We start from the raw sequence: 16,109 nt of genomic DNA, 5'->3' as shown, positions 1-16,109 counted from the left end.
GTGCAACTTGTGCAAGCTAACTATTGTTTGTTAAGTCGTAAACTAGCCACTTTGAGTGCACCAATGCCAACCGATTTGTGCAAAGCGACACACACAATTCTAGACTTGCTCACTTAGCAGATCAGGAATTGTCCATCATGCCGAACACCAAGCCCCTGCCCTTTAATTTAAAACAAAGATCCTCGGTGGTGTAAATGCGTAGTGCAGCCACACAGCTGTCAAATTGATGACCAAGCTCAGCAAAATGCTTCCCCGTTTGAATTGATTCTTTTGAGCTTAAGACTATATTAAGATACAATGAGCCAAGTCTTCAGTCAGTGCAATCAAGCACGTTCAAGGAATCAAGTGATTGCAAGTAGTCATTTAAAATTAAGGCCAGCAGCAGTCAGGAAGGGAAGAAGAGCATGCCCTTTTAGTGCAGGCCAAGTCAAATGGGGCTTGCATCCCAAATGTCAAGTACAGTTCAGGAAGTCTCCATCATTAAGAACGTAATTAAAGCCTACCCAGACAAGGTAAAAGGAGTTGCCCATTGGCGAAAAATAGAAAACAGATTACTAAAATGGAATGCATGATAGCAGTGAAAAGTTCTGGCTAGTTCAGTGAATGAAGGGCAAGTAATTAAAAATTGTGGTTTATTCAAGGCAGAAGTATCACAATAAATAAAAACTTAAGTTAAAACTCATAAATAAACATGTATAACCTCATTAAAATGTACAGTTACAAGGCCTAATCTACATAAACAAAAAATGAGTGGACCAGTCAGAACACCAATGAGGCCATACAAATTGTAATGCAGGACAGTAATCAGTCTCTCCAAACTAACATTGAAGATCGTCACATGGAACATCCCAAAAGACACTTGCACCACCCCCCTATTAAAATACATATGGCTTCCAAGATCATAGCAAACCATCACAATATACAGTAGGCTGGCTATACATCACATTAGTTACAATACCATTCTTGCCGAGTGACTAAAGCTTGTTCCCCCAGACACCCTGCATGTTGCAGGCAGCCTCCATGGCCTGGCTGTTGTCCAGCTGCTGGAGCCTGAGGGCCAGAGGCAGCAGCACATCATTCAGCTGGCTGGAGAAGGTGAAGGCATTGTGGGCCACGGGGTTGTTCAGCGGGGTGGATGAATCATCAGGCCAGACCGGGGAGGGCAGTCCAGATGGTGGAGAGGAGGAGGATGAGGAGCAGGGAGATGAGAACCTGTCTGAAGCTAGGGACAGCAGATGGGTGCGGGCACCCCCCTGGATGCTGCTCGGCAGGCCATGTTGGAAGCAGCAGCGGGTGCCGTAGAGGCAGAAGCCAAAGGAGCTAAAGGTGCGGCACAGGGCCCCGCGGGGCTTCCAGTCCTGGGATTGTGATTGGGGCCTGGCAATGGGGGCCTTCTCAGGAGCGCTGCCTGGGGACTCCAGGCCGCCATCACCCTCAATGTGCAGGAAGTTGCAGCGTGTGCCAAAGGGGCACACACCGAATGAGCGGAAGGTGCGGCAGGGGATGTTGCGGCGCCGGCGGTGGGGGGGCCGCTGTTCCTTGGCAGTGTGGGCGAACAGGCAGCGGGTGCCATAGACGCAGTAGCCTGCCGTGTGGAAGGTGCGGCACAGTTCCGTCTTGTACTTGGGGTGGCGGGACTGCACGTGGAGGTCGTGGAGGCCATGGGCAAACTGGCAGCGCTCAGCATACTTGCAGAAGCCCGTGTCGGCATAGCGACTGCACAGCTCCGTCTTATAGCGGGTGGAGCACAACCAGGGGATCTGGGAGGGAGACTCCACTAGGGGCAGGAGGGCCTCAGCCAGGGACATGCCTCCCCCAACTCCAGCTGAGCAGTGCTCCCTAGGGAACAGGTCATCTCGTCCCTCATGGTAGGGGAACATGGGCAGGTCATCACTGCTTCTCTGAGGAGTAGAGAACCATTTTAAATCAGGTTTGAAAGGATTTACTTGGATGGTAAACCACTCAGTCAGGAGACAGTCAAAATGCAACAGTACACTAGCAAGTAGCTCTGTGTACATACCACAATGACTGCAATTATGCAGTCAAAAAAAGTGACTTCACACTAATCTCATCACATGACAGAATATTCTCTCAAACATTGGTCCTTTGAAGTAGAGAATGTATTAATGAGACTAACCTGGATAAAGGAGGTTGATTTAAAAAAAAAATAAGGCAATCAACAACCACATCTAATTTGGAAAGCAATTTCTTAATACCGAATATCCAATACAAGCAGGGTAACCTGAAGAATCACAAAGAAGCATCTGAAACAAAGTATAAAACAAGCTTTACCATACCTCAAACATTGTTACGAATTGAAGATATTGCCCAACGACTGTGCCCCAGACGCTCTCCACCTGTTGTTCGACTGTAACCTCAATGTCCAAGCCAAATTCTAAAGAACTGTGTTTTCCGCATGAAATTCGTAGAAATAAAAGAAACGTTAAAACCTATTCTAGCCTACTGCCCGTTAATGAAGTGAACTACCGGCCACCCTACTTGCTTTGTTATGAAGTAGCACGTATCTTGCGCCTGTGTCCTCTGTATTTTTAACTTGACCCAGTTCCCACTCCCGCCTTCCCTTTAAAACGAGGATCAGCTGTGCAACATTAAACGCCAGTAGGGCGTTCGAATCCACCAATCAGATGCAATGTAGCTGGTATTCGATTAGCAACGGCCAATGGCGTTGAGTCTCTGCGACAACGTTGCAGTTTTAGCCCCGGATGAACTGGTCCTTAGCACTGGCGCAATAAACATATGCCAATTAATGCCCTGATTACTAACGTCAAGCCCATTGGGTACATAAACTATTATTCTGTTCTGTGTCAATTCACACCACAGTTGGAGGTCAACCTCACACCTGAGTAATTTGTTAATTAAATGCTGTCTGTTAGGGGGGAAATATAAACCTTTGTGTGGCATTTTGGCTACTTACACAGGCAGCCTAATTCTGATATTTTTCCACTAATTGGTCTTTTGACCAATCAGATAAGATAGTTCGCCTATAATTATGGGAAGATCAGAATTGGCCTGCCTGTGTGTATGTAGCCAATGTGTATTCATGATTGATCATAGTATTATTCAGTTTAAAAATAATACAATAAATTGTTCTTGTTTGGCGGAACTAGTCTAAGGTTACAACATTTATTTTCCACAGAATAAAGGACATCATTAAATTATTTAACTAGGCAAGTCAGTTATGAACAAATTCTTAATTACAATGACAGACTACACCGGCCAACCCCGGACGATGCTGGGCCAATTGTGTGCCGCCCTATGGGACTCCCAATCACGGCCGGTTGTTATATAGCCTGAAATCGAACCAGGCTGTCCGTAGTGACGCCTCAAGCACGAAGATGCAGTGACTTAGAACACTGGGCCGTCCGGGAGCCCGTTAATCATGCGTGTTTACATTTGACACTGACATATATGCAACATTGTATCATACACATCCAGAAAAAGCACACACCAGATAAATGTATAGGACCACAAAGAAAAAAAAAATCTTTATTTTCTTATCAAGATACATTAAAAGGATACAGAGACATTGGAATAAAAAACACTTGAGAAAAACCATTAATTGTAGCATAATTCTCTCTCCAACATACAAAATTCTAACCCCCTCTACATCCCTCCCACCAGCTCTGATTTGCCGCCCCCCCCCCCTCCCCCAAACCCACCCAATGGAGAGCAATGTTCACATGTACAGTATTTTAACCCTCTCCACAATATGGAGTAATTACAAGCCTTCTTCCCCAAAGATTGAATATAAAAAAACAACTTTTCAACAGGCCAAGTTTTTATTGTCTTCTTCAGATTAGTATTTTAACACTTCAAATTGTTTTAGAAACATTACAAAAGCCCACATTGGGACCAAACTTGCTTATACATCTGTCCTTTCTACCCCCATACTGGCTGCCATTGTACACAGAGCCTGGAAGAGAAAGAGGAATTATAATATCCAATTAAGAATTAATTTAACCTAAACGCACCCTTTCTTCATAATAAACACAAAAAGGGAAAATAAAGATTCAAACCAAATCAACCCACAAGTTGAGACATCACTGGAGATTCCACTCCCATCAAAGACATGACTCCAGCACCCAAGCCAATACATATAGCTGCTTTAGTAACAACAGTATCTGACAACAACCAGCTCATAGCATCATTTGCCAGTTTCATTCAAACCCAAGATCCAAACAGTCCATTGTCATAATTGCGGTGGCCTAGTCTGTTTGGGGGAGCTGAAGGCAAATGATTTATTGGTACAGGTGACAAAATGAACAGGGGCTGTCTAAGAATGGAGTTTTACACCTAGAATGTTCTTTTTTTATGGCTCAATTCTGACTCCACTAAAACAAACCCATATTTCTCCCAATAAGGACCTCAAAGAGAACAGTATCTATTTTCCCAAGCAATCAGATCCACATCCAGAACCACCTGTTTGAATATCTTCCAAACGTACACAATATGAACCTCATCTACCTTGTTAACCTACATCACCATTTCCTAAACCTTTACTTTTCCCTCTCGCCTACCATAGTATTGAAGAGACAAGACCTCTGTACTCAAGCGGTTGCCTGACGACTCATCCTGAATTTAATTCCTCTGCTCTATCGGTCGATACATTCATTCAGTCTCAAACTGCCATCCTAGACGTTGCTCGTTTGACTTCAAAATGAGGGGCGTTGACCAAAACAAAATCCATCAGTGATTGGATAGTCTAACCAATCAGTGTATCAAAGTTGATAATGTCAGCATGTAGGCAGGCTCTGGCCCAACCCATAGGTTTCAGGGACCAATCAGAACGGTCAGAATGTGTTTGCGTTCTAGAAATTGTCGGGGGAGGCAGGCAAATCCAGACTCATCGTGGAGAAGGAACGTCAGTTAATGGGAACGATGTGGCTGGGTAGCCAGGCAACCCATGCGGTCTTTCTCAGTCAAAACCAAAATGCATTTACAGAGAAGGATCCCGACTGTCTCTCTCCAGATGGGTAAATAAACATCTGTAAAAAGTGTGTCAATCAAGTGATGGTAAACAAGACAGGACTCAAATTGATTGTGACGACAATTAAGTAGAAAAACAGAGCTCAACACCTAGAGGTTATGGGAGGGAGTTGGGTACAAAGCTGCTAATGTTAAAAATACCCGGGGGGGTTCAACAGAATTGATTTCCTCACCATCAAACCCTCATACGTAACTTCTGATAGGATTGTGGAGAGACAGGGGGCAGGATCAGGTCTAATTTAGGTGTGGAGAGGGGGTGGGGCCTGATGTGATGGTGTAAGAGAAGACGGGTGTCTAACGTAGAATCTGACAAGTATCCTTGAAGGATGGGTCACACAAAGCACTTTACTGCAACCTCCCAGACCTATGATGGAACAAGCGGGTGAAACCTTGGTCAAAATAGACTTTCCCATAAACATGCTAAAAAAACTGCCCCACATAGCCCTCCCTATAGAATATGAATAACTAGAACAGACATTTAGTCAAATTGCTGTGGTTCTAGTATTTCTATTTCCATGGCCCTCCCACAACCACGCCCCTACCAGTCCCCAAACAATTAGGTGTCAACCCCTCAAAATGCTGCTAATATTTACACAGATAAGAAAGGACCTGGAGGAAAAAATAAAGTGTGTTTAAATCACCATTATTCCAGGATGAGAAATATTTCTGATTTTAAATTACACAGTTAAAATGATTTACCATTAAAAAAAGGGGAGCAAAAAATTATTAAGCGAAAAGAGCCAGAATAAAATAGTAAAGCCCAAAGCCTAGTGTGTGTATGTGGGGGGTGTTGTGTCTGTGTATACACTCAGTGTACAAAACATTACAAACACCTGCTCTTTCCATGAGATAGACCAGGGGAGGCAATCAGGCCCCGAGGACTGGAGTTGCCCACCCCTGACATAGACGGACCAGGTGAAAGCTTTGATCCCTTATTGATGTCACTTGTTAAATCCACTTCAATCAGTGTTGATGAAGGGGAGGAGATGGGTTAAAGAAGGATTTCTAAGCCTTGAGACAATTGAGACATGGATTGTGTGTGCCATTCAGAGGACGAATGGGCAAAACAAAATATTTAAGTGCCTTTGAACAGGGTATTGTAGTAGGTGCCAGGTGCACTGGTTTGAGTGGGTCGAGAACTGCAACGCTGCTGGGTTTGAGACATTCCTGAGGGCAAAAGGGGGTGTTCCTAATGTTTTGTACACTCAGTGTATGCATAGTGTGTGTGTAAAGAATTGATGCCATGTACTAGATGTAATGCATACATGCGGGTGTCACTCGTGTGTGTGTGTGTGTGTGGGGGGAGCAGCACGTCAGCTTTTGGGAGGTAACAGAACAGAAGACGAGATTTAAAAAATACGACGAGAGAAAACAACTACTGGTATGGGGTTGTGCTGCTACACTAGCAGGTTGGTGCGCGGTGGTGCGCCCTCCCTGTTTCGCAGTGGGGTGGGTTAGTCCTCCAGGACGATGGGCTCGCTGGTGCTGGAGGGCAGAATGGCTAAAGCCAGGGGCCGGGGAGGCAGGGGCAGCTTGACCCTGACGGGGAGGTGTGGTTTCCTGGCTGCCCGTCGCATCTCAGACTGGGTCAAGTGTTTCCTCAGAGCCCTGGAGGGGACAGAAATACACACGGTGAATTATCTGTAGGACTCAGATCAACATTGGCACACCTAGGAGTCCAATGCTTTGTTGACACAGGTAGCACCTAATTTTTTGCCCAATTATTGGCAAAAGATGTGATCAGAATTGGGCTGCCTGTATAAAAACACATCCTAATGTCAAAGTGCACAGGTGCAAAGAAGAATAACCTTCATCTTAAAACTAGTTACATGCAATATTAAACATTCATCATTTTCGTTCTGTGCTTTTTGGTTGAGAAATCTACATAGTACTATATTGAACACCTGACAAAGGGATCAATCAGGTCTATAGCAAAAAATTCAGTGGGAGAATTTGTTTTGACTAAGATTGATCCCTTTGTCAGGTGTTCAATACAGAACTATGCAGATTTCTCAACCAAAAAGCACAGAAGGTCATTTGTATCTTCCGGAGCTGACTGCTACTAAAGAGAATAACAGACGCTCAGAGACCAGGACCTACCTGGTGTATTTAGTAGCAACAAAAACCACAGGGTTTGGCGCGTCTCCTTGGTTCACTTTCTGACGCTTGATCACTGACTGAGAGGTGGTCCTCATGCCTGATGTGAACGGCCTCCCATTGGTGGGGAACGGCAGTGCCAACGCCTATGACCAATAAGAGAAGAACGGTGAGAGGTGTGTGTGTGTGTGTGTGTGGCCACTTGGCCCAAGCTGTGGTCATGCTGCTATGCTCAGCGGTGATGGAGATAGACAGATGGTCAGTAAATCTCCCACTGTTACAGAGGAACCAGAACCAGCGCCAGTCTGTCCCTCTCTGCAGTCTGAGTAGACAGGGACATGAGACACTACCCAAGGTTACAGTAAATGAGGCCTTGTATACCAAACCAGAACCTGTCAGTGTCACATGTATGGATTGACAGACAGAGGAAGTAAAAATGGCAGTTGTGTTGTGTGTGTGTGCATGCGTGTGCGAGGAGTACTCACGCTGCTGTCAAAGGGCCTCTTCCCAAGCAGGGCCGATCCCCCGCGGGGCTGGTTGGCCTGGTTGCGGTTGATGGGGGTGGGGGTGCCTCTGGGGGCCTTCAGCTTGAGTGGAGCCTGGATGGCTGGAGAGAGGAAAGGAGAACCCCAATCACAAACGAAGCCACTTCAAATAAAACGTTTGGACACACCTACTCTTTCCAGGATTTGTCTTTATTTTTTACTATTTTCTACATTTTAGAATAATAGTGAAGACATCAAAACTATGAAATAACACATAAGGAATCACGTAGTAACCAAAAAATGTGTTAAATCAAAGGTAGTCACCTGGAATACATTTCAATTAACAGTAAAGCCTTGTGACTAGGGGGGCAGTATTTTCATTTTTGGAAAAATAATGTTCCCGTAGTAAACGGGATATTTTGTCAGGACAAGATGCTAGAATATGCATATAATTGACAGCTTAGGATAGAAAACACTCTAAAGTTTCCAAAACTGTAAAAATATTGTCTGTGAGTATAACAGAACTGATGTTGCAGGCGAAAGCCTGAGAAAAATCCAATCCGGAAGTGCCTCATGTTTTGAAAGCGCTGCGTTCCAATGCATCCCTATTGAGCAGTGAATGGGCTATCAACCAGATTACTCTTTCTCCGTATTCCCGAAGGTGTCTACAGCATTATGACGTAGTTTTATGCATTTATGTTGAAGAATACCCGTAAGCGGCTACATTGCGCAAGTGGTCACCTGATGGCTCCCAGAGAGATTCTCGCCGTAAAATACAGAGGTAGCCATTATTCCAATCGGTCCTACTGAAAAACTAATTGTCCCGGCGGATATATTATCGAATAGATATTTGAAAAACACCTTGAGGATTGATTATAAACCACGTTTGCCATGTTTCTGTCGATATTATAGAGCTAATTTGGAATATTTTTCAGAGTTTTCGTGACTGCAATTTCCAGGCGATTTCTCAGCCAAACGTGAAGAACAAACGGAGCTATTTCGCCTACAAAAATAATATTTTTGGAAAAAAGGAACATTTGCTATCTAACTGGGAGTCTCGTGAGTGAAAATATCCGAAGCTCACCAAAGGGAAACGATTTAATTAGATTGCTTTTCTGATTTCCGTGACCAAGTTACCTGCTGCTAGCTGGACAAAATGCTATGCTAGGCTATCGATAAACTTACACAAATGCTTGTCTAGCTTTGGCTGTAAAGCATATTTTGAAAATCTGAGATGACAGGGTGATTAACAAAAGGCTAAGCTGTGTCTCAATATATTTCATTTGTGATTTTCATGAATAGGAATATTTATGTCCGTTGCGTTATGCTAATTAGTATCAGTCGATGATTACGCTCCCGCATGCGGGATGGGTAGTCACTAGAGGTCAGGTGTGCCTTGTTCAAAGTTAATTTGTGGAATTTCTTTCCTTCTAATGCGTTTGAGCCAATCAATTGTGACAAGGTAGGAGTGGTATACAGAAGATAGCCCTATTTGGTAAAAGACCAAGTCCATATAATGTCAAGAACAGCTCAAATAAGCAAAGAAAAACAACATTCCATCATTACTTGAAGACATTTAGGTCAGTCAAAGTGGGAAATTTCAAAAACTTTCAAAGTTTCTTCAAGTGCAGTCGCAAAGTGCAGGCGCTATGATGAAACTGTTTCTCATGAGGACCGCCACAGGAAAGGAAGACTCAGAGTTACCTCTGTTCTAGAGGATAAGTTCATTAGAGTTACCAGCTCAAATAAAATGCTACAGAGTTCAAGTAACAGACACATCTCAACATCAACTGTTCAGAGGAGACTGTGTGAATCAGGCCTTCATGGTCAAATTCCTGCAAAGAAACCACTGCTAAAGGACACCAATAATAAGAAGAGACTGGCTTGGGCCAAGAAACATGAGCAATGGACATTAGACCGGTAGAAATCTGTCCTTTGGTCTGATGTGTCCAAATTGGAGATTTATAATTTATAATTCCAACCGTGTCTTTGTGAGACGTAGAGGCGGCGACCGGATGATGTCTGCATGTGTGGTTCCCACCGTGAAGCATGGAGGAGGTGGTGTGATGGTGCTTTGCTGGTGACACTGTCAGTGATTTACTTAGAATTTAAGGCACACTTAACCAGCATGACACCCAGAGCATTCTGCTGCAATATGCTATCCCTTCTGGTTTGCGCTTAGTGGGACAATGACCCAAAACACACCTCCAGGCTGTGTAAGGGCTATTTGACCAAGAAGGAGAGGGATGGAGTGCTGCATAAGATGATCTGGCCTCCACGATCACCCGACCTCAACCCAACTGAGATGGTTTGGGATGAGTTGGACCGCAGAGTGAAGGAAAAGCAGCCAACAAGTGCTCAGCATATGTGGGAACTCCTTCAAGACTGTTGGAAAAGCATCCCAGGTGAAGCTGGTTGAGAGAATGCCAAGAGTGTGTAAAGCTGTCATCAAGGCAAAGGATGGCTACTTTGAAGAATTTAAAATCTAAAACATATTTTGATTTGTGTAAAATTTTTGGGTTAATACATGATTCCATGTGTTATTTTGTAGTTTTGATGTCTTCACCATTATTCTACAACGTAGAAAATAGTAAAAATAAAGAAAAACCCTGGAATGAGGAGGTCGTTTTAACTGGTACTGTATTTCGACAGCTGGAGCATGGAAACGTAAACGCAATTAGGGAGAAAAACTACACACAAGTTATTTTAGTGTTCGTGCCAACCGTGGGTAAATACACAGTGTCAGCGACATAAGACCTCTCAGGATCTCAATGATCATTTCTTCTGTGATTGGACTATTTTCTTACCCAGTTCCTTCACTATGGTGGCCAGCGGTGGTCGAGGGATCGAGCAGTTCTTTATAGGGGCCTTGGTCGCTTTAGGCAGCCTTATCATACCTGAGAAAATAACACCATAAGCATTACAGAAAGTGTGTGTGTATATATATATATATATATAATGTGTGTGTATGTTCATGCGTGTCCATATACTCACACTCGGCCTTGACGGCATTGGCGTTGATGGAGGCGTAGGGGCGGCGTGCAGCGCTGCGGGGCTGCAGGATGTCAGTGCAGACACGGCGGGCGATGCGCGTCAGCTTGGTGGTCTGCAGGATGAACGTCTGCCGGTTTTTGGCCAGCAGCTTGGCCCGCCCCCCACTAGTCGTGAACGGTGACAGGCCCTGCACTTCCTGGCGGGTCATGTGACCTCGGGGGGTTGACTCCTGAGGGGCCAAGAGTTAACATATCGAAATATCATGATTGAATAGCTAAGTCTACATTGGCTTCCTCTCCTCTGCTGCCGCTGTAATGATCTGATAACACCGGCTAGGCCACCAAGAACTCGGAAATTAAAACGATATTAACTCGCTCTTCCCTGTCCTATGCAGATAAAGGAAAGCTAGGCTACTGAGGTGCACCCAGTATTTGAGTGGTTTAGGGTAGCAGGTTAATAAAAGCAGACATACTGAGCCAGATCTTGCGGCCCCCTCTAGCTGTGTGGGGGTCTTCAGGCCTCCGTACTTCTTCCAGTATATCCAGCAGGATGCACACAGTCTGCACTGCATGTTGGGAGGACCCCACGCGTACCACTGTGCTGACTGGGCGGCTGCAACAGAGGGGAGGTCTGTTAGATGTCCAGAAAAAGAAATACGTCAAAATCATCTACACTACACACATGGGATTATTCACTACAGTTAGTCAGACAGACAACAGACCAGACACAAAACACAAACTAAAGTTGTATGGCAGAATACTCACTACGGCAGCTCTCACAGCTCAGTCCTTTCTGGAAGCCAGCGGCCCCGTTCATGCCAGGCTTGTTACCAGGAGCCATGATCTGGTTGGGGTTGGGCTTGGTGCTGGAGGTAGAGAGAGAGAGAGTTGATGTGTTTAGTTACTGTGGTAACGATGGAGATTGTGCATTGGCTCTGCTGCAGTTCAGACAGTTACTCACTAGGTGGGGATGTAAACCTGCTTCAGCTTGCTGTCTGCTTCCGCTGCCTTGAGTCGTTTCTGAAACAAACATTTCCATTTGCAAAGTAACAACAAGTAGCTCTGCTTGTGAAGACAATTCTGCATTATACATCACTTAAGCCAATGCATTGTACGATCTCATTGTTTCGTAAGAGTGTGGCTCTGAACGGCAGAGTGGTGTATTTTACCTGTTGAATGTAGCGGTCGGTGGTTTTCCACATGTAGTAGAACTGAACCACGCTGGCTAGTGACTTCCATGGTAACTGGGGACAACAGAGACAGAACATCCTTCAACACTGACCAGATGAAAGCACATAGGATACAGTTAATATAGAGAGGTGTTCCGGAGGTACTTCTCTTTCTTGATTCAAAACATTTGACCTACTGCTCCTTCTGAACACAAGCCAGATATCTATTAGTTGAATACGGGAGGACACTTACAAAGTCCTGGCGGATGTCGTTGAAGTCCTTGCCATATTTCTCCAGGGCCTCTTCGAACAGCATGGCCTCCGAGGCGCTCCACTCCTCCATCTCGTCACGGCAGAGCACGGGCCCGCCCTGAGGCACCAGTGTGGACATGGCCTTGGCCAGGTCGTAGTCGTTCTTCTGCAGGGTATCCATTGCATGGAACTAGAGGGGGAGAGCGGAGGACCATTAGATATATTGCTCATTTTAGACACAGGTTACCGTATTCAAAATGTTTTAAAAATGTGAAATGACATTACATGGTATTAGAATGGTAAACTAGGTGGCCAGTTTATTAGGTACACCCATCAAGTACTGGGTCGGAACCCCCTTTGCCCCCAGAACTGCCTGAAATATTTTTTTCATTTAACTAGGCAAGCTAGTTATTAACAAATTCATATTTACAATGACGGCCTATACCGACCAAACCTGGACGAAGCTGGACCAATTGTGCGCCGCCCTATAAGACACCCAATCACGGCCAGTTGTGATACAGCCTGGATTCGAACCAAGGTGTCTGTAGTGACGCCTCTAGCACTGAAATGCAGTGCCTTAGGTCCTGAGTGGCGCAGCGGTCTAATGTGTACCAGGAGAACATTCCCCAGAAGCCTGTATCGTTGATACCATGCAGGATGAGTCCATGGGATCATGCTGCTTATGATAAATCCTGACTCTGACATCAGTATGACGCAACAGGAACCGGGATTCTTCGGACCAGGCAATCTTTTTCCACTTTTCAAATTGTCCAGTGTTGGTGATCTCGTGCCCAACGCTTCTTCTTGTTTTTAAGTGATAAGGGTAGAACCCTGTGTGGTCCTTTACTGTTTGTGGAGCGCCTGTTAGTTTGCACAATTCTTCCCATTCTCCTTCGACGTCTCAGCTGTTTTCGTCCACAGGCCTGAGCTGAGTGATTGTTATTTGTTTGTTGCACCATTCTCAGTAAACTCTGGACACTGTCGTGTGTGAAAAGCCCAGGATGGCGGACGTCTCTGAGATACTGGATCCGGTGTGCTTGGCACCGATGATTATATCACACTCAAAGTCGCTGGTTTTTCCAATTCTAACTTTCAGTTGATCAGTAACTTAATGCCTTGATGCCTGTCTGCATGCTTTATATAGCAAGCCACAGCAACGTGACTCACCTTCTGTAGGAGCGAACCATTTTCATGAACGGGGTGGTGTACCTAATAAACTGCCCACTGAGTGTATAGTCCAATATAATGAATAACATTACATGTACTAATTAGGATACGGTAGATGTCCATTGTTTTAAGGGTTATATGTAGGGCGCTTAGTGATTGTCTCGTGACCATGGGACATGGACAAAGTGTGTGTCTCACCAGCGTGATGTCTCGGGAGGCGGCCGCAGCACTCATATGCAGGCTGGGTTGACGGATAGAGCTGCTGCAGTCCAGGGCTCGGGCAAACGTCCCCACAGCACTGGAACACACAACCATCAAATATCATTAGAATCAAATGACAAACCCAGTACTGAAACAAACAAACTCCTAACTTATCAAGAACTAGACAAAAATACCCTATCGACTGCAGTTTTGTAAATCAGTGTGAATTTTCACCACATGGCCACTAGATGGTGCTGCAGCTTGAGGTCATTCCCTACATAATTTTGATTCCCTCCAAAAACAGACTTGGGCCCAAACATGCTGTATGTTGACTGGGGTCCTACTGCTACTACACCGCTTAGGCAAGACCCTTCAAAGATGACTTGAGAACATTGCAACATCTCAATACACTAATATCAAGCTCAAAAAGGTGGACACTTTGCAACTCAAAGCTATCTAGTTTACATTACTTCAGATCAGAATGTGTTCCAAGCTCATGACAACAAGGCCAGCAAAGGACCTCCATAGCAACTGTGCGTAACCAGGGCAACGTGTGACAGATGGAGGGGGGCAGGGCCAGGGGACACTCACCGAGCCACCACCAGAAACTGGTCGATCTGTGGGTCTTTGAGCTGGTTGTCGGGGTGCCACACCTTGACCTCCAGCTTCTCCTGAATACGGGTGTCTTCTTCACCTGGGAGGGATGACACCAAGAGGACAACCATCAGACATGTTAACTAATGTTGCAGACAGAGACACTGGTTGTGGTTGCGTGACCCACTATTTTGGAAACAAGAATGAGAGACTTGAGAGGAAATGGTGAAATAAAGTAATAGGAGAGAGATGAGTCAAAGAGAAATAGAAAAGGATGAATGAGAGCAGAAGGTGAAAACAACTAAATGGACAAGTATGCACGTCGGTCTAACCAGACTGAACTAGTGTCACAAGGGCACAAACAACCTTCACAAAATGGCAACCTTCAACTTAACACTGGCTAGGCTACACAAGGGAAGATAAAACAAGAGGGCAACATCTAACTACATTACTTGCTGCCAGAAGGGAAGTGATGTCGTGTTCACTGGTCAGAAAATTGAGTTCTCCAACAGGAACACAGATTCCCCCTTTTCATTCCAAAACATGACCGATTTCTCCCTACTTGGCAATAAAAAAAGTACAGCCGAGTCGTTTTTTTGAATGCCACAGGCTTACGATCCCATACAACTCAAATCATTTAGACACGTGACAGATAGCAGACATTCTTCAAACCTAGCACTTTTAGAAATGGGGCACAACTTAAATGTGGGTTTAGTCTGACAGCACTATGATCACTATAATAGGCTGCAACCTGATAGGCCGGTGTAAAAGGTCAGAGTTCAGCCACCCAAACACCCCCCCCCCTTCTACACACAGACAGACACAGACCTTCGGCTAACTTGTCGGGGATCTCGGCCTGGTACTTGGAGCCCACCCGAATCTCTCCTTGGTCCGCCAGCAGGGTCTTCTGGACCGGGTCAAACACCAGCGAGTAGAAGAAACACTCCTGGAGCACAGAAAACAGATGGAAGGATGGGGTTAGAGGCAGACAGCCCCCCTTCTGACCAATTTCCACTCAGAAACTCAGTAATATAACTCTTAACTTACTGTTGAGAGTTAGAATAGCAACACATACGGGTTGTGCGCATAAACAGTTTCTCTTTTCTCTTATGTAACTGACAGTTACTCAATTAGCCCATGTCAGCTAACTTTAATTTAAAAAAGAATAATTGGTTACTCTAAGTTACTCTAGCCAGAATTCATATACATTTTGAAAGATCAAATGTCATTACTTTTTCCATGACTTCTAACCCCCCCCCCCCCCCCCCCACCCCGGAAGGTGAACGCCTGTTATGCCTTTTGAAATAACTTGCTCTTTCAATGTATCAAAAGATTAAATGGCTATGGAATGGCAAAAAAATATCTTGATTGAGCTGAAGCAAGCCCACAAACGTTCTTCAGGAAATGTACTTTCCAGTTTAGTCATATTTAGCCTATCTTAGCTACCTAACAAGTGTTACTTTGCATATTGGCTAACATCTATTGCAGGGGTCGGCAACCGGTGAGACAATAAACGGCCAAGGCTTGGCAATCCACCCACCCAAAAAAGATAAAAGTGTAATACAGGTTTTAGCGTGGCGTGCTAAGCCTTGGTTTGACGTTTATTATCTCACTTCTTTTTGGCAATAGGTTATTTGGTATAAACTGGAGAAAATAATTGAAATTGCAGGCACTGGTTTCAAAATTACATTGGGATTCACTGCAATGTTGTAGTTCCCAAGGTATGTCAACCCTGATTAGCCAATGGGCTTTCAAGATTTCGCAGGAGTTTCATATTATTAGTTCTGTGCAAGACGACCCACCTCGCCTCTCCCGCCAAATTCAAAACCAAGGCAACACTGAAGATGAGATTCGTTTCCACATGCCAAGCAGCTAGCAAGCCTTCTTTTGTTATTTCAAAACGTTCAGGACACAAAATGTCCAAAGGAAAATAAGGCAGATGTCCACTCATGTATTGCCACTTGGACAAAGGAGTGTGGATTCGTAAAAACTTTGGTTTGTCGGACATCAAGTGTACGGCGTCATTTTGAAACGAGATATGAGAAAAACTTCTGGGTGAGGCGGACAATAATGAAGGAATCAAGAGGGCCATGTCCAGGTATGAAAAGCAAAGCAGTGTTCTTACAAATCTACATGCAGTCAGA

At 44.8% G+C, this 16,109-nt stretch overlaps 2 protein-coding genes across 3 annotated transcripts in view; both read right to left on the bottom strand.

The window, feature by feature from the left end:
• Positions 1-618: 618 nt before the first annotated feature.
• Positions 619-2,769, bottom strand: cth1 (cysteine three histidine 1). Its single transcript, XM_020490731.2, has 2 exons — positions 2,298-2,769; positions 619-1,901 (listed from the first exon to the last, which is right to left on the bottom strand). Exons 1-2 carry the CDS (start codon positions 2,304-2,306, stop codon positions 975-977), a joined length of 936 nt encoding a protein of 311 aa, XP_020346320.1. The 5' UTR covers positions 2,307-2,769; the 3' UTR covers positions 619-974.
• A 710-nt stretch (positions 2,770-3,479) lies between these two features.
• Positions 3,480-16,109, bottom strand: part of mta2 (metastasis associated 1 family, member 2) — a 32,023-nt gene continuing 19,393 nt past the window's right edge. Inside the window, exons 6-18 of one of the 2 annotated variants that reach the window (XM_020491667.2) lie at positions 14,794-14,911; positions 13,963-14,065; positions 13,369-13,468; positions 12,005-12,193; positions 11,752-11,826; positions 11,544-11,602; positions 11,348-11,448; positions 11,056-11,213; positions 10,584-10,812; positions 10,397-10,486; positions 7,590-7,711; positions 7,108-7,250; positions 3,480-6,615 (exon numbers count right to left, since the gene is read on the bottom strand). In XM_020491667.2, coding sequence (XP_020347256.1) covers positions 6,462-6,615; positions 7,108-7,250; positions 7,590-7,711; positions 10,397-10,486; positions 10,584-10,812; positions 11,056-11,213; positions 11,348-11,448; positions 11,544-11,602; positions 11,752-11,826; positions 12,005-12,193; positions 13,369-13,468; positions 13,963-14,065; positions 14,794-14,911 — 1,641 coding nt within the window. In that variant the 3' untranslated portion in view covers positions 3,480-6,461. The remainder of the gene's footprint in view (positions 6,616-7,107; positions 7,251-7,589; positions 7,712-10,396; positions 10,487-10,583; positions 10,813-11,055; positions 11,214-11,347; positions 11,449-11,543; positions 11,603-11,751; positions 11,827-12,004; positions 12,194-13,368; positions 13,469-13,962; positions 14,066-14,793; positions 14,912-16,109) is intronic. The other variant, XM_020491668.2, reaches the window with a different exon arrangement.

Source organism: Oncorhynchus kisutch, linkage group LG9 (genome assembly GCF_002021735.2).
Source record: "Oncorhynchus kisutch isolate 150728-3 linkage group LG9, Okis_V2, whole genome shotgun sequence".
NCBI lineage: Eukaryota > Metazoa > Chordata > Actinopteri > Salmoniformes > Salmonidae > Oncorhynchus > Oncorhynchus kisutch.
This window is presented reverse-complemented; position numbering and strand designations above follow the sequence as displayed.